At 35.2% G+C, this 25224-nt stretch overlaps 4 protein-coding genes across 5 annotated transcripts; 1 reads left to right on the forward strand and 3 right to left on the reverse strand.

Annotated features, from left to right (window-relative positions):
• Nucleotides 1-342: 342 nt before the first annotated feature.
• On the forward strand, nt 343-19600 carry LOC144957704 (uncharacterized). 2 transcript variants are annotated; one of them, XM_078889077.1, is made up of 2 exons: nt 343-424; nt 12293-19600. In XM_078889077.1, exon 2 carries the CDS (start codon nt 12305-12307, stop codon nt 13421-13423), a length of 1119 nt encoding a protein of 372 aa, XP_078745203.1. In that variant the 5' UTR covers nt 343-424; nt 12293-12304; the 3' UTR covers nt 13424-19600. The 2 variants fall into 2 exon arrangements, with proteins under 2 accessions (XP_078745203.1, XP_078745201.1); XM_078889075.1 differs by lacking the exon at nt 343-424 and adding an exon at nt 5112-5167.
• An 84-nt stretch (nt 19601-19684) lies between these two features.
• On the reverse strand, nt 19685-20416 carry LOC144957658 (uncharacterized). The gene has a single exon (XM_078889001.1). It carries the CDS (start codon nt 20414-20416, stop codon nt 19685-19687), a length of 732 nt encoding a protein of 243 aa, XP_078745127.1.
• A 24-nt stretch (nt 20417-20440) lies between these two features.
• Nucleotides 20441-20809, reverse strand: LOC144957659 (uncharacterized). Its single transcript, XM_078889002.1, has one exon. It carries the CDS (start codon nt 20807-20809, stop codon nt 20441-20443), a length of 369 nt encoding a protein of 122 aa, XP_078745128.1.
• Nucleotides 20810-20941: 132 nt separating this feature from the next.
• Nucleotides 20942-21868, reverse strand: LOC144957660 (uncharacterized). Its single transcript, XM_078889003.1, has one exon. It carries the CDS (start codon nt 21866-21868, stop codon nt 20942-20944), a length of 927 nt encoding a protein of 308 aa, XP_078745129.1.
• Nucleotides 21869-25224: the final 3356 nt, after the last annotated feature.

Below are 25224 nucleotides of genomic sequence, written 5' to 3' on the forward strand. Positions count from 1 at the left end.
CCTCCTTTCCAACTTCGCTCGATGAATCGTCTTGGGAGGAGATTCAATATTGACTAGGTAGATTCGGAGTCTAGGTTATCTGATAAAAAGACAAACCAATCGAATTAATTGGAACTTCTAGTTAAAAGGTGATATTTTTTTTGTTTTGTTTTACTTTCAAGAAAGTAAAGTGAAGTCAGTTTATAATCAAGTGTTATGGATTGATTTGGGTTTGAATAATACATAAAACCATACATGGGCCAATATCAGATCAAGAGCTTACATAACAATCAAGACATTGAGCAATAATCACCACTCGCAAGCCGCCTCTACTTTATGACATTCTCCTCTGAGTTCAACTTTAAATAAGTTGTCTCATCAGTTACCTACACAGTGATGCTGTTCTCAGGATTAAATTTTTTGACGTACTCAGGGCTGCTATAAGGTCAACTTTTAATAGGTTTCCCATCAGTTATCTACACCTTAATGTCATTCTGATGGTTATATTGTGTGAAGAACCAAACTGCACACAATATTATCCTAATTACTAATAATTACTAATACAGGAACCTCTCAAGGGTGTGTTCTCTCTCCTTGCCTCTTTACGGTTTACACAAATGACTGTACAAGTGAGTTGGTCCCAATTTTAAAAATTGCTGACGACACTGCCCTTCAGGGGTTAATATTTAAAGATGATGAAACGGCATACAGATCTGAGATCGACAGATATGTTGGTTGGTTTGAAGATAACTCCCTGAAATTAAATGTAGGGAAAACCAAAGAAATGATATTTGATTTTAGAAAGAACACAAAGTCCATCAGTCCGCTCAAAATAAAAAATCATGCTGATGAGCAAGTTTCGGTTATCAAATATTTGGGTATCTTAATTGACAATAAATTGCAGTGGCATTTACAAACCGATGCTGTTATCTCTAAATTGAACAAAAGGATGTATTTTATTCGGAAACTTTCAGAATTTGACATAGACAAAATGTTATGCACCCTTTTTTATATATCCGTTTTGGAGACCGTTATTACTTTTTGAATTACAGTATCACCATACTGTAATTCAAAAATGCCAGTATTTGCGACATTAAGAATATTGATCGGATAAATGATAAAGCCAGGAGTTATACTCACCCAATTGCCAATGTAGAAAAACTGTTCAAGAGATTTTGTCTAAGTAAAATGGAGAAAGTTATGAAGGATGGCGATCACCCCATCTTAAATATATTATGTTCTCCATTAGGAACCGTCGCCTTATATCTATTTTTAAAAAAGACAACACGTTACCTTAATTTATTTTTCCCACATGGTGTTCGAATTTTTAAAGCGCAACTGTGATTTAAATTAAATACTATCTTTTAGATATACACACACAAGTTCAGACTAAAGGCCAGAGGTATGGCTTATCTCAATTTATCAAAATAATATATAAAATGTTTCTATTGGTTCTTGGTTGTATATTTTTTACATTTTTGTGCATTTGCATATATATATATATATATATATATATATATATATATATATATATATATATATATATATATATATATATGTACATTGTCGCCATAGATTCTCAACTTTGTGTTTATACATTTTCATGCATGCCACGTCTGTAAATGAATTTCCACTTTTTTAATGAATAAAGTATATCTTATCTTATCTTTCGTTTATGTGACGACTTCTAAATAGATACTACCAAATACTGATAACGGCACATTACACCCAGGACCTCCAATATACGTATCTAGTATTACCTCGCTTATGAACAAGTGGTATCTTCATAATAATACCACTCTCAGGGCTGTACATTTGAGTTGTACTCATGGCTCGTAACCATTTTTATTTCGAATTCAGGGTTTGATAAACAACACACAACACACAGCACACACCACCCTCCTCCTTACATTTATGGGACGACTTCTGAATAGATGATCTTGTATACTACTAATTAATAACATCAAACTAAATTATATTTAATCCTCGAGATTGCAACTTGACCCTTTTCCTACACGCCATTTCTACAAAACAGTGTCACGTTTTTATAGCTTTGTTTCTTTAAATTGTGTGATTTACAAAAGAAATCTGAATGATAAAAGTGCTGGTTGTATCGTAACGAGTGTGACGATTTTCCTGTGTTGGTAAAGAAAGGTTTATAATTCATTCGATCTTATCCGATATAAACGATTTGATATTATCTTACCTTTATTAATATTTATCTGAACGTTCTCGATATTTCATCTACGAAGTGTAGTAAGTGTAAACTCAACCTCCTCGCTGACTCGTCAAAACGGCAACTGACTCCAAATAACTGAGTTACATCTCACGTGATTGCATTCCACCAATCAGGACGTATGCTAATTTATCTTAAATTTCAACTTTCAAGTAAGTGTTGTCTAATCTCTGATTCATCGCTATCTTTAAGATAAAACGCTTGTCTATTACAAAATACTTTCCGCCAGGTTAGGCAGACCTAGATACCCAATCACTCCTTGGCGAAATGGGGACAGAGACAATCCCAACAGTATCAATCGATACTTGTGAGGACTGCGTTCTATCAATTGAGATATTGGGACCCTCTATTTTAACCATATATATATATATATATATATATATATATATATATATATATATATAAGAGGTAAGGAGGAAGAGAAAGGAAGAAAGGAAGGAAGGAAGAGAGAGAGAGAGAGAGAGAGAGAGAGAGAGAGAGAGAGAGAGATTGTCCTCCAAGTTGTTTTAATAAGAGAAAATAATGTTAAGCAGTTAAGGATGGACCTACATTATGTTTTCATTACTACCCGATAAAAAACTGAAATAGCCTAAAAACTACAAAGGCTAAAAACATCCAGGTTTTTTTTTCATAGTTTTTTCACAATCCACGTTATTGTGGTAAAATTTCATGAAGATGCTATAAGTCATTACAATACAGTCGCGTTTTTTTTTTTTTTTTGTAAAAAGAGAGAAATTGAATCAAACGTCTTTTGACGAGAAAATTTGTAGACATATAAAAACACGTCATAAATCAAAGTTCTCCTTTTCTTTCTCTAAAAATGCAACTGAACTGGCTTGCAGCATGTTCCCGAAATTTTCACCACAAATAATAAATAAATAGACTAAATAGGGATTGAAAACGATGCAACAAACTATTTTTTATGCTATTTCAATTCTTTATATGGTGGTAATTAAGAAAAAACACCCTATATTACTGAAATACTCACTTCATTTTCAGTTTTCTATTCTGGAATTGTAAAGTTGTTCAAAAATAATCTGAAGCCGATCACAAATGAGGAGGTTTGTTCTCCCGGTGTTTGAGGGGTTGTCTTTTATTTTGCTTTGAATGTTTGAGCCGTTTGGGAAAAAAATATCTAATTCATTTTTATATACTTAATCGTATTTGCATGTAAAGAAAAAGTCCAATGTGAAAAGAGCCTTCTAAATAAAATAGTGGTATATTATGATGACAGCACCAGAAGACCATTAGAAGATGTTTACCGTGTAGAATGCGCTTAAGTTACAGGAGCCTTCGTAGAATATACTTCTGTAATGTCGTATTATGTTCGACAACAAGGCGCTAACTACTACTAATTCAAACTACTATCTATTCGTTCTCATTATCTTGTGGAGAGAAATGGTTAAAGGCTTTTACTTTTCAAAATTATGTTCAAGGCCAAATTCGTCTATTATGGTTAAACATCTTCTATTTGATTAGGCATTTAGGTATTTGACGGAATTTCAATCATGTTGTAGAATTCTGGTATTATATTGCCCCAATTTGAAACTGAATAAAATTGTAGATAACCTGTCATAATTTGAACAAAATGATAAACACAATAAGTTCTACAATTCGGTGATTACCACTCTAAAACCAATTTTTCAAACTTCCTATGGATTGGAATATCAATTACCTTGAATAAGAACGGTTTTATGTGTTTTACCAAGTGCAACTATGACTGTTCTTGCATTATCTAATTTTATAGAAAACTATAGATAGTTGGTTCAATATATCAATGCTATAGGGAATGAGATTAGCGGAAGAGTAGCGTCCTTTGATTGACGTCACCTTACAGAGAGAACGTCAAAATCGTTTTGCCCATGCGTCTCTCTCGACCTCGCTATCGGTGAAGTGTCTCATGCCGCACAACCAACAAGACATTCTCTCTCTAATAACTTTTCCGCTCGTTACTTCCAATCAAGGGACGCTACTCTTCCGCTAATCTCATTCCCAATATATCAATACAATAATGATAAAATTCAACATATTATTTATAGCAATCATTCGGGAAAATGCCATCGAGAGGTTTCATAGGTTACCTTTTCTCTCTGATATCAATTCTTTCCGATATCAAAGTAATTTAAAGATCCATATTTTATAGATACATTACCCCCTGAGGAGAATGCACTCAGTTTTTGTCGTGATGTTAGATTGATTAACTGCTGTTATACTGGAAATGATTCTCGAATATAATAATAAATTATCATATTGACAATTTTATCACTCTCTCTCTCTCTCTCTCTCTCTCTCTCTCTCTCTCTCTCTCTCTCTCTCTCTCTCTCTCTCTATCATCCCCCCTCACCTCTTCTCTTCTCTTCTCTTCTTCTCTTCTTTCTCTCTCTTCTTCTCTTCTTCTTCTTCTCTTCTTCTTCTTCTTCTTCTTCTTCTTCTTCTTCTTCTTCTTCTTCTTCTTCTTCTTCTTCTTCTTCTTTCTTCTTTCTTCTTCTTCTCTTCTTTTTTATTATTATTATTATTATTATTATTATTATTATTATTATTATATTATTATTATTATTATTATTATTATTATTATTATTATTATTATTATTATTATTATTATTATTTTATTATTATTATTATTATATTATTATTATTAATATTATTATTATATTATTATTATTATTTATTATTATTATTATTATTTTTATTATGTCTATAATCATCATTATTATTTTTAGAACCTAACCGAACCACTCGTGTTAGGAGTCAATACATTTCAGGAATAAGCACGATGATAATGATACACTGTCATCAATTTGTGCCTTGTTTATTATTGTTGTAACAAGATAATTTATATTGATCCGTATTGATATTGAGGATAACATTTATATATACAAACCGATGGTTGCCTTACGTTCCATTTCTCGTCATTGGAATCGGGTGGAAAAATAAATCACGAGCGAGTTTCTCGTAAGCATTTTTATATTGCTATTTCTGTCTTTGAGCGTATATATATATATATATATATATATATATATATATATATATATATATATATATATATACATATATATATATATATATATATATATATGTGTGTGTTTGTGTTTCTCTCTGTGTGTGTGTGTGTGTGTGATTAGGTATGCAGGTTATATGTAACTACAGCCTTTATCAAATCGTCAATTTGATATTTTTAAATATAATTTTTTCCTGAAAAAAATTGTGTCCAACAATTTCAAAAAAATTGTTTGATTTTGGTGAAATGTTTGTTGGGTAGGGGTAAATGCTAATTCTTTTTAATTTCTTTTTTTTATTCTTTTGTGAACGTTACATTATTTTCAATAAATGGAGAGAAAAAAAAAATGATTACACTGTTCTTGGCGAGACAAATTTACTAAAATTTCACTTGGTTATTATTTTTACAGTTGGAAAATGAAATTTAAACTTACATTTAAGAATCGTTTATATATATATATATCTCTCTCTCTCTCTCTCTCCCTCCCTCTCTCTCTCTCTCTCTCTCTTTCTCTCTCTCTCTCTCTCTTTCTCTCTCTCCTCATTTCCATACTCTCCCCCCCCCCACCCCTTTCTCAGTCTCTTATACACGTTCTACGTATCCCCCCCCCCATTTAATGTCTAAAATCATCCAATTTTCGATCTGCTATCAATAAAAAAACTTAATAAAACCAATCATCTTCCCCGTGGGCATATCTTTCATTTGATGAACGACGCATCACCCGCTACACAATTTTGATAGTTAATCAATATATTAAGTAATCTAAGTTGGTTGAAGACATGCCTTTTTTATATTAAATTGGTTCAATCTATTTAAATTACATGATTTTACTGCTTCCGCCCAGAGCTACAGTTTGCCTGCTAGCTGTTTGTAGCTGTCATCGTCGTTAACTAACTCAATCCTAAAGATTTTGTTAATGTTCAAAATTGGAAAAGAAAATGCGTTAAACATGGCATGTACGTAGAAAGTTTAATGCAACTACCATTAACATGCAACAATTAAAAACATTAGATTTGATAGTACGCCTATAGTTGGTCTCAGAAAAATGTATTAAATAGGCACGGGGTAAAAGAAACAAGGGTAAACTACGGATATAGTCGGTGTTGGGGTTGAGTGAGTTAACCAACGACCGATAAAACAAGGAAATTATAGTAGCATAGACCCTCTTTCGTAACGCCACTGTCAGAGAGCAACAACAACAACAACAACAACAACAACAATAACAACAATAATAACAACAAAACCTACTACGACTACTACTACTATTACTACCACTATTACTACGACAATAATCACTATTACAACAATACTACTGCTACTACTACTACTACATACTACTACTACTACTACTTACTACTACACTATTTACTACTACTACTACTACTACTCTACTACTACTAACTACATATCTACTACACACTACTACTAACTATACTACTACTACTACACTACTATAACTATCTACTACTACTACTATCTACTACTACTACTATCACTACTTACTACTACATACACTACTACTACTACTACTACTACTACTACTACTATACTACTACTACTACTACTACTACTACTACTACTACTACTACTACTACTACTACTACTACTACTACTACTATACTACTACTACTACTACTACTACTACTACTACTACTACTACTACTACTACTACTACTACTACTACTACTACTACTACTACTACTACTATACTACTACTACTACTATTACTATACTACTACACTACTACTACTACTACTACTACTACTACTACTACTACTACTACTACTACTACTACTACTACTACTACTACTACTACTACTACTACTACTACTATTACTAACTACTACTACTACTACTACTACTACTACTATACTACTACTATACTACTTACTACTACTATACTACTACTATCTACTACTACTACTATTACTATACTACTAACTACTCATAACTACTACTACACTACTACTACTACTACTACTACTACTACTACTACTATTACTACTACTACTACTACACTACTACTACTACTACTACTACTACTATCTACCTACTATACTATCTACTAACTACTATCTCTACTACTACTTACTACAAACTACTACTACTACTTTACTATACTACTACTATACTACTACTACTACTACTATACTACTACTACATACTACATACTACTACTACTACTACTACTACTACTACTACTACTACTACTACTACTACTACTACTACTACTACTACTACTACTACTATCTTACTATACTACTACTACTACTATACTACTACTACTACTACTACTACATACTACTACTTACTACTACTACTACTACTACTACTACTACTACTACTACTACTATACTATACTACTACTACTACTACACTACTACTACTACTACTACTACTACTACTACTACTACTACTACTACTACTACTACTACTACTACTACTACTACTACTACTACTACTACTACCACTACTACTACTACTACAACTATTACTATTACTACTACTATTAATATCATTACTACTACTTTTTTTTAATCCCAGGATTGGGAGACACCCAATGTTTGTCGTTAATTTGCCAATTTAGATTTATCTCCTTCTTTTAAATACGACAATAAACAGGTATAGGGATATTGACCTTAAAAAACCCCCAAAAAACACCAAAAAAAGCCCCCCAAAAAATCAAAACAAAACAACAACAAAATCCAAAGAAAACCCCCAAAAACTTGTTAATTAAAAAACAAATCAAAATTTAAAAAACAAAACAAAACAAAGCAAAACAAAACAAAACAAAACAATACATTAAAAAAAACTTTTAAAAATTAATAGGTAAATGAGTAAATAAATAGATAGATTAATAAATAAATATAAGTTCTTAAAGATAACACAAAACAAGACTTGATGCTATATGACTGAATAACCCTGTACACTCTTAGATAGGGGAATATAGATAGTAATCATTGCTATCTAAGTATTCGCTGCCTGTGATTACGGGTCATCGCACGGGTCATACAACTCCTCATTGATGATAATCTCATTGGCAATATCAGATATAACGTCTCCATGTTCATCACAGTTTTTTTTTTTTTTGTTTTTTTAATGAGATAAGATTGGTTTATTGCTTTAATGTAACTGATGATTTTTTAATAAAAGGGATGAGGGAGCTGTTACACTGGGAGGGATAGGTGAGGTAAGAAATGGGGTGGGGGGTGGGTTTTAGGTGATCGAATGGGATTGAGGAAAGGAGGAAATTTGGGAGGTGGAGAATGGAAGTGGGCGGCGGGCGGAGGGTTATAATGGGGGGATAGTTGTGGGAAGGGAAAGAAAGGGTACGTAAATGCAAAGGGGTTGGGCTAAGTTGGGAGAAGGAAGGGTTTGTTTCAGTGTTATTAGTTTGAATTTGTTTGAATGTCGGCACATTTTCATAAGTTCGGATCTTTTATTCATAATTTAATGTTTATGACCGTTTAAAAGTATTTCCTCTTTTTTTTCCAATGTGAAACTGATTGGATATTTATTTTGTTCCACATCGATGGGAACTACTTTTTTGACCATCTCCCATGCTACTGTTGGCGTATTGTATGCATTTATCTGATCCCAATAGCGTGGTGACTACTTTTTTGACAATCTCCCATGCTACTGTTGGCGTTTTGTATGCAATTATCTGATCCCAATAGCGTGGGGACTACTTTTTTGACAATCTCCCATGTTACTGTTGGCCTTTTGTATGCATTTATCTGATTCCAACAGCGCATTGATAGTTGCATGCTTTTGGCTTTGTTTTCATTTCTCATGGTCCTTTTGTGATTTTTATGTATTTTTTAAAAATCATGGTTCTGTGCTGTCAATGTATTGTGTCGTAGTGATGTGGTGGTTATGTTAGCGTTATAGACGATGGCCATTTGTAAACAATTTCTTTCTAAAGAGCAAACGTTCATTTTCCTGCAGTTGCAATTGGTTTTGCTGCTTTATCATTGGGATTACTTAGAATTTGTTTTTTGTGGTTCGTGATTATCTTCCTCATGTTATATAGGCAGCTGTAGCTTATTTTTACGTTGTTCTTGTTTATTATTTCATGGAGCCTGAGGTTCTCGGGGAATTGTTTAATAATCAAACAGTCATAGATATAACATCTGAAACCACAGTATGTCGTAGTTGCACACATATGTAATGGTTTATGCTCGTATAGTTGCTTTTTGGTGGATAGTAATATTATCCTTTGCGTTGTGTTGTAGATGTTAATAATGACTAAATAGTTAAAGAGCCGATGATAGTAATTGAATGTACAACATCAAGACATTCAAATAAAAAAACAGATTCCAAGTTTCATTTCTTACAGCTTTATTTGTTGTGATAAATTCGAAATCCAAATCAAATATCATGGTCATAGTTCAATTAGTTTCATAAATTCCAAATCCGTAAAATCAACCCAAATATAAATTCATTTTTCCTAAGTAACCATTTTCAATATACGTGGAATATTTATAAGTCTGTAAAATAAAGATTCTTAGTTAGTAGTTAGAACTTGCCGCACACTAAGAACGGTGCTGTTCATAGTGTAATTCCGACAGTTCCTTGACAGTCTAAATTCCACCCCCCTAAAAGTAAGATCAAATCATATCCAAACCTGAAACGCCAATTCCCTCATATTAATTTAAACCCCGCCTTTTATGATATAACGTTATTTTGATATCTGTCCTTTTCACCTGTTCCAACATCCTTTAACCAATTTAAGAATGATTGATTAACTATTACTCAACACGATAACCTGTCCAGTAACTTGGACGTAAAAACTGCCCAAACGTATCATGAACTGACCAAGTTTAACTAATATGCCTGCATTATTTACTCGCTAAACCCATTTGCCGATATTCAATTGACAATTTTGCACCAAAATTCTTAGATAACCTTTTGCATAAGCTTACTCTCTTACAAAAGATCCGATCTTATGATAATTTTTTTCAGAACTCAAACAAAAATTAAGTAAATAGCACAAGCCAAATCCCTTCCCCCTAAGCCCCACTCCCTCCCACAAACACATCTCCATTCCCTTCCCACCCCCACCCCCCACCCCCACCTTCCCACCCCCCCACCCCCCACCCCCACCTTCCATCATTCCCCTAACCCCCCCCACCCCACCCCACCTCCATCCTCCACCTCCCAAATTCCCTCCTTTCCTCAACATTCCCATTCGATCACCTAAAACCCACCACCTCCCGTTCCTTCCTCCTCCCCTTTTTCCCACTATTCCTCCCAATGTAACAGCCCTTCCTCCCACTCTCCCCCCCCCCCACACCTCCTTCCCTCATTCCCCAAACCATCTCTTCTCCATCCTCCACCTCCCAAATTCCCTCCTTTCCTCAACATTCCCATTCGATCAACTAAAACCCACATCCTCCCGTTCCTTCCTCCTCCCCATTCCCCCACTATTCCTTCCAATGTAACAGCCCCTCCACCCTCTCTCCCCCCCCCCTATTTTTCTATTGATGATTCCATTAAGCGTACACCCATGCGCACCATTTTGCTCCTTTGCACGCTTTCGCGCTTTACACAGCACTCTAAATGAACCACGGATCTCCTCTCCACCAAAGATTATTCAACTGACTACTGACGATACGCTTTGGTGTCGAAACATCCGTATTGTTGGATGAAATGTGATTTGATTTTACTCGTTTCATAATGCTCTGAATTGTTAATTTATCTACACACCAAACACAATAAGTCAGTGAGACAACTATCCACACTAATATATGTTTTTAAATGTGTGAATGTCTCTAATCAAATCAATAGTGACGAAGAGAAGGTCAAAACATTGCCGTGTCTGTACATACAACCCCTAATCATTCATTCACAGAAATGTTTTGAAATTCTCGATCAGTGTGTAACAAAATAGCTTCAATTCAAGACCACATAATTGAAAACGAAATCGATGCTCTATTTATTACAGAGAGCTGGTTGAATACAAACAATCCACTCGTTGTGCTAAATGAACTTGTCCTAACCGGGTTTTCTTACCTTCATTGTGACAGAGAAAATCAACGAGGCGGTGGCATTTTAGTTATTCATAATAGTATTGTGAATTTTATTCAAGTGGAAAATTCATCTTTTAACTCTTTTGAGTCTCTTAAAATTAAATTACTTCATGAACACATTCATTTCAATATAATCACTTTGTACAAACCACCATCACACAAACATAGTGATTTTTCACATTACTTTGAAACATTCATCAGCAACGAAGCACTGCTTTCTGGAAATCTTCTTGTTGTTGGAGATTTAAATATTTACATGAACGAGATGAAGTACGTGACAACTAATTCTTTGAATAATATAATCAAATCTCTAAATCGAAATTAAAGTGTGCGTCACCGACCGATGAAAAAGGACATATTATTGACCTCGTCATACATAAGGTGTCTGATGATTATATCAAAGAAATATCTGTAATTTAAAATAATTTTTCAGATCACAACATTGTACATCAAAACCGTCCTATGAATAAGAAACAATTAAGTACCAAAAATCCAAACCACTATGTCGCGATGATTTTATTAAATACCTAAGAATCGCACATGATGATTTATTAAATTATAACTTTATTTTTTCAAAATGAAAATAAAATATGTCAAGAATAAAATGAAAAGGGTTTTGACAATAAAACTATACCTATTCAGTAATGTAAAGACAATACAACACACACAAACAAATCTTGTCTTGTTGTCGTCTCAGGTTTGCTCTTCTGTAATCTTGACACAGCGTTGCTCTCACTTTTCGTGAAGATGTGTGGTGTGGATACTTCTTAACTCTGTACAGAATACGGCCCAACAAATAATGAGAACATCCGTGCTTTTCAAATTTATTTTACGTCCAACACTTTGCACTATCCTTTGGGATCTGGAAAGAGATTTGACTGAACAAATTCTTAACAAGTATCATTATAGTATCACACTCTTTTATGGAGATGTGATATTAAGACATACGCCGCTTTTTAATTCATCTTACAAAATTGGCATTTTGTCATTGCACTGTTGTGTTCTCAAAATGAATAATTTGTTGTATTTTATTTATCTATCCTTCAGAATCAAAGAAAAATGGAACTTAACTTTACAGAAGACTCTTCAGGAGAAATTGTATATATTTGGAACTACGATATACTACACAAATTGGACCTATTCTTTTATTTGGGTTTGCTTTTTATAACTTCTATATTCGGTTTGGTGTCAAACACCATCAATTTTATAGTTTTTTATCGTCAAGGTATTCTATCCAACAGTCCTACCGTCATGTTTGCTGCAATTGCAATATCGGACTTTGGTGTTTGTTCGGTTATGTTTGCCCGTGCAATGGCCAACTATTTCGTACAATTTTCTGTTGGAGTATGGTCAACAGCAGATAGTGTTGAATCATTTGCTACTTATCAAATGCAACATTTTTTGAATGTTACCGTTTGGCATACAGTCTATATGACCACTGAAAGAGTCGTTTGTATTTGTTTTCCTTTCCGTGCCAAGTCCATTTTTAGCCCTCTTCGGTCTGTTTTTGTTGTCATTTTTACCCATGCTTTAGGGCTTGGCCTAGGTTTTTATCGAAGGCTAAGAAACTTATTCGAAGTGGCTGCTCATCCTTTCACAAATAAAACGTATTATGCAGTGTATGTGACAAATTTTGTCTCGGAAGAATACGACAGGGCAATACTATATTTGTATTTAGCAAGTAGAATTCTATCCATAGTAATAGTAATTTTGTGTAACATCATCATTTTCTGGAAAGTTGATTTGTCCAAAAAATTTAGAGAGTCAGCTGGAGCATCAATATCGACAACAACAGAAGTCAAATCTGTGTCGACAAAAACTAAACACGAGAATCCAAATGACGGAGATGAAATGAGTGGCGAGGTGAAGACAAGAAGTATGACACAAACTGGTCAGAAAACAACGAAAGATAGCCAACTCCTTCGTATGGTTGTTGTCATATCTTTACTCTTCACAGTTTGCTATACGGTTGGAATACCATATTCTGTTTACATGTTTTTTTTCTATGAATATAAAAACTATTTCGTCGTATCAATCGTTGGTCATTGTAGACTGTTATTGGAAACTCTAAATTCTAGTTTGAATTTTTTTATTTATTACAGACTAAGCTCTCGTTTTAGAGAAGAGTTTGATAAACTTTGTTGTGTCAACATTTTTCGTAAGACCCATAAAAATTAAAATGTTGTATGACGAGAAATAATCTATTTTACTTGTATTTACATATTTCACACGAGAATGGGACAAAATTGAATTTACTTGGTAGAAAATGAGTGGTGGCGTATGTACTATTGTTTACTGGCACAAGAGATTCATAAAAAACACGGATCTAAACATAGTGACATTCAAAGTGGTTTAATTCGTTGTAAGAGGATAAAAAAGTGACATTCAACTAGGTCTAATTCGTTGTAAGAGGATCACAAATAGTGGCATTCAACGTGGTCTAATTCGTTGTAAGAGGATCACACATAATGACATTCAACGAGGTCTAATTCGTTGAAAGAGGATCACACATAATGATAGTCAACGAGGTCTAATTCGTTGTAAGAGGATCACACATAGTGACATTCAACGTGGTCCAATTCGTTGTAAGAGGATCGCGTGGTTGAACTTTGAGACGCGAGAAAAATTTGATCATTTTTTTACCCTCGTTTGATTAAACATTAATTGTTATTTTCAACAAAACCATTCCATCAACTTGACAATACAACTAATTACATGACGATAATATTAATCATAGCAGTAACCATTTATTGTGTCAATCTAATGCTGTATATGGAATTGCGGATTAACTTTATCATTTATTTAATGTTTGAATATATTTCTAATTGCTATTACAGTCTAATTTGGTAATGGAATGCTTTAAACTAATTAATATGTTCAGCTATTTAGGGTTTATTTGTAACTTAACAAGTTAGACATCATCATTGAGATGAAATACTTGTATCATAACAACCTCTAAGGTAGCAAACACTACGAGACCCCACAAAGATTATATTTTCAGAGATAGAAAGTATGAACCTAAAGTAAACATGAACGATTTGGACCCACCACTCCATATTGGAAGATATGAATTGGAGTATGGCAACCGGAAACAGCTGCCACGTCAATATACTGTTTTTCTTGTATATTTTGTCTGACATTCCTTCACATGGTGATAAAAAGGTCAGGACTCCGGGGAGATAACTCTGAACTCAACGGATACGTCAGACACCATCAATTACCGAGAAAGGCGAGCGAGCACACAGCAAAGGTGGACACTGCTTGGGCATGTGCTGCGACGAGATAAAAATATTTCAGTACATACCTTGATGGATGATTACTTCAAACAAGGAGCCAAATTCACAGGGCGTACACCATCTTCACGTCCAACAACATTAAACAAAATTAATTCAAGATATCAACAAAAATCAAATGTATTTCGAAACAACAACTGAATAACTGTTCAGGGAAAAAAAACAAATTGCCACAGCACCTTAATATACAGGATGGCCTTCAAAAGCTAATAACACTTGCGCTGAACAGAGACAAATATTGCATTATTATATATTATATATCACATTGCAAGCGTCCATAGAGACAGCACAGATATATTCATTTATGTAATATTGTTGGAATGGATAATATTTTGCGTCAATTTGGAAGTATTTTCATTAAAAGAATGAGACCTTAAGAATTTGGATTATCAGACCTGCACAAAAGAACACGTCGGCCTAGTAACATAAGTGACTGGATTTGTTTTACTTACTGAGAAACATCAGTGTTTGCAGAGAATTAAAGGATATTACGAAAGATGGCCATCATTAATCAAATTCGGTCGGGTAATAAAATATGTAGGTGCGCACAAATAAATCTGACAACAGGGCGCCCAGATGGTGATTCTCAATACCAATTTCAAATTAATGGCTGATTTTATGCCCAAGTAGATATTCTCAATAAACATTTAAGTCAAAGGATGCCAGAATTACCCTTAATTGTTTTTTTTAAGGGATTGCAATATCAGTCTTAAAAAAATATTATATATTGTTTAGATTTGTCTGTAGTTCTGTGCTCAATGGCAAACAATTAAACATGGACTGTACTGACCAATGTTAACCCCCAATTCTATGTTATTAAGAATCTATTTTTATCCTCTGCCTTGTCGCGCACTGTTTCATACAGACGTTTTCATATCTGTATACTACACCAGCGCCTGCTCCCTAATTTGTCTGGCAGTTTTATTCATACTCACTTTTTCAGATCTTAACTCGCACCAATGCCTAATCCCTAATTTGTCACTCTGATATTCCCCACCACGTTATGAAATTATCGATGACCAATAACTTCTGCTTCATTTTAGTAAAGCGTGCATTATTCCGGCAATGATCTACCATGCCCAAACACCGAATATATGCCGAATAAAAACAATTCGCTTTAACTTATATAGTTTGCATGAAATTCTGAATTTATTACTTATGTTATATTATCTACATCATGTGGCATTTACCAAAGACTGATATGAAATCTCAAGCTCTAAATCATTTGAAGTAGTGATTGTATACGCAATATTGTCAAATTCACAATAAATGCTGTTTGAGCATTTTTATTTATGCATGAACTTTCACAGAGCCTTTAAAGATTTTTAAAAACATATTAGGCCCTTAAACGATACGATACAATACTAAATCTATATCCATTCCACTCTCATGAAGTTGCGAAATGAAATGTTCTTGTATCTACCGATAAGCCATTAAAATGACGACTATAGAATTTGAATTTTTAAAATCAACCACGAGAAGATGGTTATCGAAATACGACAAAGAGATCACCAGTGAGGAACGATATGGAAGAAAAGGATTGAGACAACTTTGATATGGATATTATCCAACTAGGTGAATGCAAACATACATTCGATAACGTATTGGACTTCTGATATTTCGGGAAGAAAAAGGCCCATGGGTTCTGAGCAGAGAATCGCTGTTATTCGTGCAGGTGGTGAAGATACTGGATATTTAGAGGGATGCCATGCCATTTTATCTTCTCTGCATCATCTGAAAGGTAGAGAATATCATTCTAGGTCAATGCAAAGGTGTTTGAAGACTGGCTAAATACCATTGCTGCCTTCCCTCTAAGCACACAACTATATTGTGTTGGACAACGCTCGCTGGCCCATCACTTCAAGGCTCTAACTTTAGCAATAAATATAAAAGCTGACATGATTTCATGGCTTCTATCAGGCAGCACTACATATTCTAACCATTAATCAAAGGGCGAACTATACTCCTTAGGAAAAAGAAACGAACCAGAAACAGTTTTCAAAGGATACTATTTGATCTTGGAGTTTTGACACGGGGTTGTGCGACTTCCCCCATATCACTGTGAGCGCAATCTAATCGAGGCCATTGGGCCTAAGTAGAGGGAAAGATTGAGAGGAGAACACAAAATTTAAACTCACGAACGAGGCAATAAATGATAGAGCAGGGGAAGACTGGGAAAAATCATGCTCCAACCTTCGCAAACTGGAGGAAAAGTCTATCCATCATTGTTTATGCTAGAATATTTTCATCTTGTCGCAGCACATGTCCGAACAGTGTCCACCTTTGCTGCTTTATTCGCGTACTGAATAGTTGTACTCTTCATCTGTCACATATATCCTCATTACTGATTTGGGTTGGGCTGATGTTGTACACTGATAACTTGTCCCAATTCTTTGCAACTAAATTATTTTTTGTAAGACCCGACGTACCACAGTTATTGTACTAACGATTGGCAGCACTATCGCTTCGTTAACGCGTATTCTTTTATTTTCAGTTATGGTGTTCGCCATGTTCCAAACGTTGTGTAGTCCTCTGAATGAAATTTGAACTAGCATTTTCTCCGTTTGATATCTTAATTCTCATTAATTAAGTTTCCGAGTTTTATTACACTTTTCCATCCCGCTTGTTTCTTGTTAACCGCTGTAATTTCTGTTTTGGATTCTTTGACTTTTAGATTCTATTGTCTCAGAGTAGTTGATATTGTAGTTGATATTGGTGGTAAGTGCTGCTTCGCCTGGTTTGTTGTATCACATATATGATATCAACATTGTCTGTACATTTCAGTTCGCGGGTAAGGATTTGAGGTATCGGGAGCTTTTATTTTAATTTCTTTAGTGTTGTTTCCAAATATACGGTAAAAGGATTGGGCTCAGACAGTCTCCTTGGGGAGTTCCCAGCGATGTCAATAATGAATATGTTTTCGCGCCAGATGAACGTAAGTGTTGTTTTTTGCCAGCAGTAATCTCATTATTAGGATAATATGATCTTTTTCGAGAAATGAGTTTTGTACCTTCAAATTTTTTTTCTGCATATTGTATCAATGGCCGAAAGCATGTCATTGTATAATATATTGATCTCTTCTTTATATTTTTCCGTTCTGCCTTTCAACTACATGTAAGCCCACACGGTGTTACTGCAGGCCTGCCAACCAGTACGATTAATCGTATTTTAGTACGATTTTGGACCCCGAATACGATTTTAGTGGATTTAATACCATTTTTTTAAAGACTAGTAAAAAGCCCGCAATTTCGCGGGAAAATAACTATTTTCATTCAAAACTGTACTCACCATCATTTAATGAGGGCAGATTGGTAAACAACGTTGTCTGTGTAATTCGGTATATCTTCGGTTGATTTTTCTGTGTGGCCCAACATGAAGTGTAGGCCACTATAGCCTCTGACCCGTGACACAGCAACATACAGTTGTCAGTGTGTAAATACCGGTTGTGGTAAGAAAATCCCCACCTTGCTTAGTGTCTGCCCCTGAGACTTGTTAATAGTCATTGCATATGACAATTGTACCGGAAACTGTCTTCTATTTAGAATAAATGGTAAGCCCGAATCCGTTGTTGTCGTCAGATTGATTCTAGGGATAAACACTATGTCGCCAGCTCTACTACCGGTAATTATCTTGGCTTCTAATACTTTTGAACCTAATTTAATTATTAACAAACGGATGCCATTTAGGAGGCCTGATTTAGGATTTATATTTCTAAGCAGCATGACTGACGTGTTGGCTTTCAAATGTAATGCATGTGGAGGAAGTCCGGGAGGTGTAAGTTCGTTCAAGAATTCAATCGGGTATAAGTTGATGTCAGAGTCACTTTGAATGGAATCAGCACTGCGGTAAATTTGTTCAGTTGATGAGGTCAACCTGGACAGAACGGCTGCATTTATTTTGTCAACATTTTCATGGGTTGTAGTCAAAATTGCTCTCTCTGATAGATAACGTTCATCCGCAAAGTTCAGATTCAAATCATTGTATACAGCATTTATCAAGCATTCTGGGTCATTTTCAGGAAGGCATAGCGCTGTAGGTAATTTAACAGAATACTTTCCTATTTCGCTGAAAACCGGCTCTGTACCATTTCCGATGCGGGGAAGCCAATTTGCAAAACAGTTATTGTCATCAGTAACCCTCATGTTCTTGATCAGGTGAAAAATGGTGACAAAATTCCAAATAATTGACTTGTTAAGTGTGACACTTAATATATCGGCTTCACTTCCTTTGTTAACAACACGTAGAATTTGCCGAAAATCCCCTCCAAGTACAACCACTTTGCCCCCAAAAGGTTTTGAACTGCCTGTTATGTAACAAAATGTCCTGCTCACACATTCAAACACACGCCTGTCCATCATAGGTGCTTCATCCCAAATTATGAGAGAACTACTCTTTAGTAACTTAGCTGTGTCTGATTGGCGACTGATGCTACATGTGCTGTTATCCGTTATTGGAATTGGAATTTTGAACGTTGAATGTGCTGTTCTACCACCGTGCAATAATTCTGCAGCAATTCCAGATGATGCAACAGGTGTAGCTGAAAGTCCTCGACCTCTGATTTCTGCAAGCAGCGTGTTATATACATAGGTTTTGCCAGTTCCACCAGGGCCATCGATGAAGAAGACATTATTCACCCGGTCTTGTTCAGGTACGTCAATTGCTTCCAAAATGGCAGTAAATGCTAACTGTTGGTCATGATTAATCTTCATTTTTCGACTGTGAGCAATTTGTCGTTGCTCATTTGGATCCCATACTTGACAGGCAGTTGCGTATGATTCTGTAGGCTCAGGCAGTTGATAATCTTTTAATGATCTATTGTAAATCATAAGAAGCCTGTTAACGTCTTCAAGTGTCTTACTAACGCAAGCTTCAGCAGTCATACTTTCAACATGAGAATAATCTTCAGCTAGCTGGTCTTGAAAAGTATTCCATAAGGAAAAAGGATCTGTGGGGTTGCAAAAAATCAAAATCGTGACAAAAAGCTGTCGGAGTTGACTTGCTGAGGCAACAAATGCTGATTCTGCCATGCAGTTTATCCACTCATCATCGTCCTCCAATAAACCCATAGCAGACGCGGCCTGTCGAAAAGTATGGTGTAATGTTCCTACTTCTGATCTCTTTAGGTCTTCAAATCATTTTGCTCCCCTTACATGCTGAGCAATAATCTAAGAAAGAAGCGCTCCCCTTCTGCTGGATGGGCGCTGTACATTCTACCGATTGCCAGGCGGTTTCTCTGTCTCTTCTTCCAAATGCACGTTCTACTATCCCACGTGTAATGTTCCGGCATATCAGTATACAGTAGAGTATTAGCCTCACGGTTTATTGCATTCTCCTTAAACCATGCTGTTAGCGTGGTGTCTTTCAGTCTCCTTACAGCTTTTTCCGCATGCCCTTCTCTGTAAGTTACAGACTGCTGGTTTTCCAAGTGCAAAGCTAAACGTTGGATTGCCGGGTATCGGTCTTGCATGTCAAATTGGAATAATCCCCAGCAAGATTCACTTGCTGAAACATAACGTGCATCAACAAATCTCCTAATTTCATCATCTTGTTCCCCTTGGAATTCTACCATGACTCTAGCATGTCCTTTGTACACATACTTATACATGTATTTCACCGCTTTTATGCTGTTGCACACCTCAAGATTGATATGTGCCATATATCTGCTGAGGAGATACGGGTTATATGGGACAACCCATCTATTGTCAAGGGCAATTCCTCTTTTGAAGATTGATTTTCCATCATTACGTCTCTGATACAGGGGATAAGTGGAGTCATTTGTATGTGTCGTCTCACTGAATGATTTTGGAAATCTCTTGGAACACTTGCCATCTTTCATGCATGGACTGTTGGGATTGGCCAGGCCACAGGGACCATGCATCATGTGTTTTGAAACTAAATTCTGTCATGTTTTGTTTTGTGGAATTTCTGCACACACCAACCTATCAATATCTTGAGTAGTTATGGGTTTGGCACTGCGATAAAGGATAATCAGGATGTAAGAATGTGGTAGGCCTCTCTTTTGAATTCCAATGACCTTCACATATGCTAAGACTTTGCCAAAAAGTTCTTTTTTAATTATCTCTTCCATCAATGCCCCTAATTTCATTTTAAAGACCCTTGCGACTAAATCTGGCCGGTCTGCAGCTGTTTGTTGTGAATGCAGTTCATTTGTTATCTCTGGCCAACATGGATTACAGGTCACAGTAAGGAATAAGTCTGGTTTACCATATCTGCGAACAATTGACATTGCATCTTGGTATGATTGGAGCATGTTTCTTGGACCCCCTGTGAATGAAGATGGTAAAACAATTTTGGTCCCTACTGTAGCTCCATGTGCGTCACGTCGATACACTGCATCCACCAGTCCTTGATACAATTCTGCTCGTAATGACTGTTGATTAAATCAAATGTATTGCAGGCGTTGCTCTTCAACTTTAGCATACTGATCAACACAATATTGTTGCAGGAGACGACCTCCGTGCAAGATTACATTAAAACTATCTCTCTCCATAAGTCGATAAGCATAACATAATGATGTACTGACCTGACCGATTCGCTTTCTGTTGAATTTAATGTTGGGCACCCAACCTTCTTCTCCTTTTGGAAAGAAGAGCACATAATGCAACGGATCAAAGTGAGGATCTGTTTCACTGATACGCATAATTGACTGTTGGTTTGGATGGTCATCTGATTTGCGGTATAAAACAATATCCCTCCGGTTACTACAGTTGATAGGGTTATTTGGGAGTAAAACAGCAACTTCTGAAGCTGTCGGTAAATTATATCTACGGGGATCTTTTGATGAATCTGCTCGCAGCACCATTCTAATATCCTTCCCTTGGTCTCCAGCATCTTCAATAGCTGCAGCGGCTTGCTTATATAATCCAACAAAGGGACTAACAGTAGCCATGATGGTAGATATAGTTGTCAAAATATCAGTATTAAGACTTCTATTCCAAAAAAGCCTATTTTGAATTTCGTGTTCAGTGTCATAAATGTAAAGTTGGGCAAATTTTGGTCTATCATTATCACTGTTGGGTTGAATATGACCTATTCTATGGTAGACGGTACCACTAACTCGGAAACAGTATATCCCAGGAGGTAAGAAATCTTCGTGTACACCCAAGGAGGCGAATGCAAACATAGAATTGTAAGCACGGATGTGTTCTCGAAAATGCTTAGAATTTGTGTCGTTACCCGTAAAAAGACTCTTTATATTATCCGGAAGGGGTTGTAAAGGTGCAAGTGATACTTCCCCGTTAGCACAGCATAGCGAGGGTGATTCACCGTGCCATAGTTTTGCTGAACAAAAACGACAAACTTTGTTCATGCGTCCTGTGTTGTGTGGTGAGATAAGAGGTATTGTAGTTGTATCCTGTTCTTGATCTGCAGCTGATGTAATTTCCACTATTTGAGCTACATTTTGTTGAGGAGCAGTTTCTGTATTATTAGTATTAGTAGTAGAAGTAGCGGAAGTAGTAGTCGTAGTAGTATTAGTAGATCTAGTTCTGAATGCAAATTTTAATTGACGTGCTTGTCGTCGCTGCCATGCTTTATTCGGCATGATTTCGGTTTATCAGTCAGTAGATATCTATATCAATACGTCCCAAGTCTTTACTACGTTTTACTCGGGAGGCCTTCCGAAAGCCCCTACAAAGGGAAACAACTTTAATAATATATTCCCTCAACTAACCCAAAGAAAAAAATTCAACCTAGTACCTTTAATTAACCCCAATAGGAAAAACAAACACCCTAGCATTTTAATAAGACTTATGACTAACCCTTATATAAAAAAAAATCCTCCGATCTCGAGCTAACCCTAATAGAAAAAAAATGATGACAAATTGAATAAATAAACGCCTGACAAAAGATCAAAGGTGAAAATACAAATTTAAAGAATACTGGGGATGTAGGAGCTTTCGGAATGTCTCCCCTTTACTTAACTTATGGAAAAACAAACATCCTAGCACCTTTAATAACACTTATGACTAACCTCTCGAGCTAACCCTAATAGAAAAAAAACAACTCTCGGACTGCTTTGCACTACCTTTCAATACTTAACAAATCACAATGGCGGCCGAAAATCAAAACAATTGTCAAATAAGGAAATGTTAAACTTTTACAAATCTATCAAGGTTTCTTCTAGAGTTTTAAAAATACTTCTATATAATGACTAACAGAATAAATTAATGCCCGACAAAATATCAACAGTGAAAATACAAATTTAAAGAATACTGGGGATGTAGGAGCTTTCGGAATGTCTCCCCTTTACTTAACTTATGGAAAAACAAACACCCTAGCACCTTTAATAACACTTATGACTAACCTCTCGAGCTAACCCTAATAGTAAAAAAAGAATCAAAATGGCGACTGAAATACCTTCATGTGATCAAGTGAATAATATCACTATGAATGCCACGATTTGCTGAAAAATGCCAACACACACACACACACACATGTATACACCACACACAACACACACACACACACACACACAAACATACACTTAATTAGAACATAACAAAACTGATCACCGCTAAATCAACAACACAACGGAAGTAATAATAATACTTGATGTCATAAATAGATGACGCAAATTGACAACTTTTTACAGTGACAGAATTAGTTGATTTTGGGATTCAAGTGTCGTCGTTGGTACATATTTTATGATATCTGTTTGACTCAACAAACTTTCAAACTGACTTTATATTATAAAAGGAAATCAAGTTATTTGTTTATCTATCTGTAAAAAATACATTTCTAATTTTCAAATCTTTCAGTAGAGTTGTGCGCCGTGTCAATTTTTTTATTGACTCAAATAAGCACAATGATCTCCACAATGCTATATTTTTTAAAGAAAGGATGTGTGATGTGAATGATCTTGATGATACATTTGATGCATTGATACACACATGTAGTACAGTGATGTGAATGATGTTGATGATACATTTCATGCATTGATACACACATGTCGTACACCAACTGTTGACCGTGTTTCTGAATGAATGATGCATCACATTTAATACTATAGTTATCATTTCAGTTGCTTATATGATGCCGGTTTTCACCAATATTTTTCTCATACATTTTTGAGGATTTGCATAGAATTATGCATATAAGCTTATTTTATACTGTAAATAATCTCAGACCACATTTAAACTTTTGCCACTTATTAAATAGAAAATTCTAAGTGAAAATTTAATTGAACCAACACCTTTGACTATGAAGCCTTCAATTAAAAACTGTATTGCTAATTAACTTAAACATAATTGGGTTATTTCCCTTTATAATAAGTAAATTACTCTATTTTGATTCATAAGATTTATAATGATCTTTTTTTTCTTTATTATTTTGTACGAGTCTTGAATTACAAAGTGGGCAGCTTTAAGAACGGTATTTGGTTCAAAATGAATTTTTAGAACCATTTTAGAAGTATTTAACTTGTCTCTGCATATTACATACTTTGCGAATTTCTCATCATTTAACCAAAGAAATAGTATTAGTACTATATATAAGTAATAAAAGTAGTAGTAGGAGGAGTAGTAGTAGTGAATGCTCAAAGAGAGAGAGAGAGAGAGAGAGAGAGAGAGAGAGAGAGAGAGAGATGGATCATTAGATAATATATATGGAAAATATCTTACTACTGTTGCAAATTGTCATCTATTGAATTGAAGACCACTCTCCCAGATATTTTATCTCAAAACTTTCTCATAACTGATGTACTGGGCTAGCAGATATCACCATCACAACTTCATCAGCATCTCTTACCATCAACATCATGACATCATCACTGCCACACCACCACCACATCACTTCTACCACCACCGCCACCACAGCTTCATCATCATCACCACCACCACCACGCGAGCACCATCGCTACAACAGCCAGCACTTCTTCCACTGACACTAGCATCAATACTACCAACATGTTAAGGGTCTTTTGGTCATTTCTTTGAGTGTTTCGAAAGCAATTTCCTTTAATATTGCAATTTCTGAGCCTTTTGTTAATTTTAAATTGCCATTAAGTTTTAGTTTCTCGATAAATCGATAATTTTGCAATTACTAGAGATTGCTTGAATGATGAAGATCAGAGTTTATTTTGATTTGGGATTGATGTTAGCTTTTATATAAATTTTTGTATAGTGCGCACTTTTTTTCCACATGTGCGGACAAAATACACTTTTTTGCTAAAAAATACACTTTTTAGGGTCATGGAATACACTTTTCATCATGGGAAGGTTGGCAGGTCTGTTACTGGTACTCCTATCTTTTCTGAATCCACTCTGTGTCGGAGACAGATATTCCGCTGCTTTGATGGTGTCAATTTCCTTGGCCTTGTTAATTTGGTAATAAGCTGCCAAAACCCTAAAGATAGGTTATTTGTTCTTCCAGTCTTGATTCAGAGTATTCGAATAGTTCTATTTGTTGATCCCATAAGTACTTATTCTCGATATGTAAAGCTTGAGCCATAAAAAGCACGATAATTTAGCATTTAGAAATAAAAGTTTTCCATTTGATAAAGATATTTTGATTCATGTTATATTTTATTGGTCAATTTGATTAGCTGCCCATAAATTATTTGGGAATACCCACATTGTATTATCTTGTCTTCATATATTAATACATGTTTTATATATGAATTCAACGGTATCCTATTTACGTTAGATTTGTGGAATACCAATACCT

This window comes from Berghia stephanieae, chromosome 12 (assembly GCF_034508935.2).
Source record: "Berghia stephanieae isolate SIO BIC M18660-M18661 chromosome 12, UCSD_Bste_1.3, whole genome shotgun sequence".
Lineage (NCBI taxonomy): Eukaryota > Metazoa > Mollusca > Gastropoda > Nudibranchia > Aeolidiidae > Berghia > Berghia stephanieae.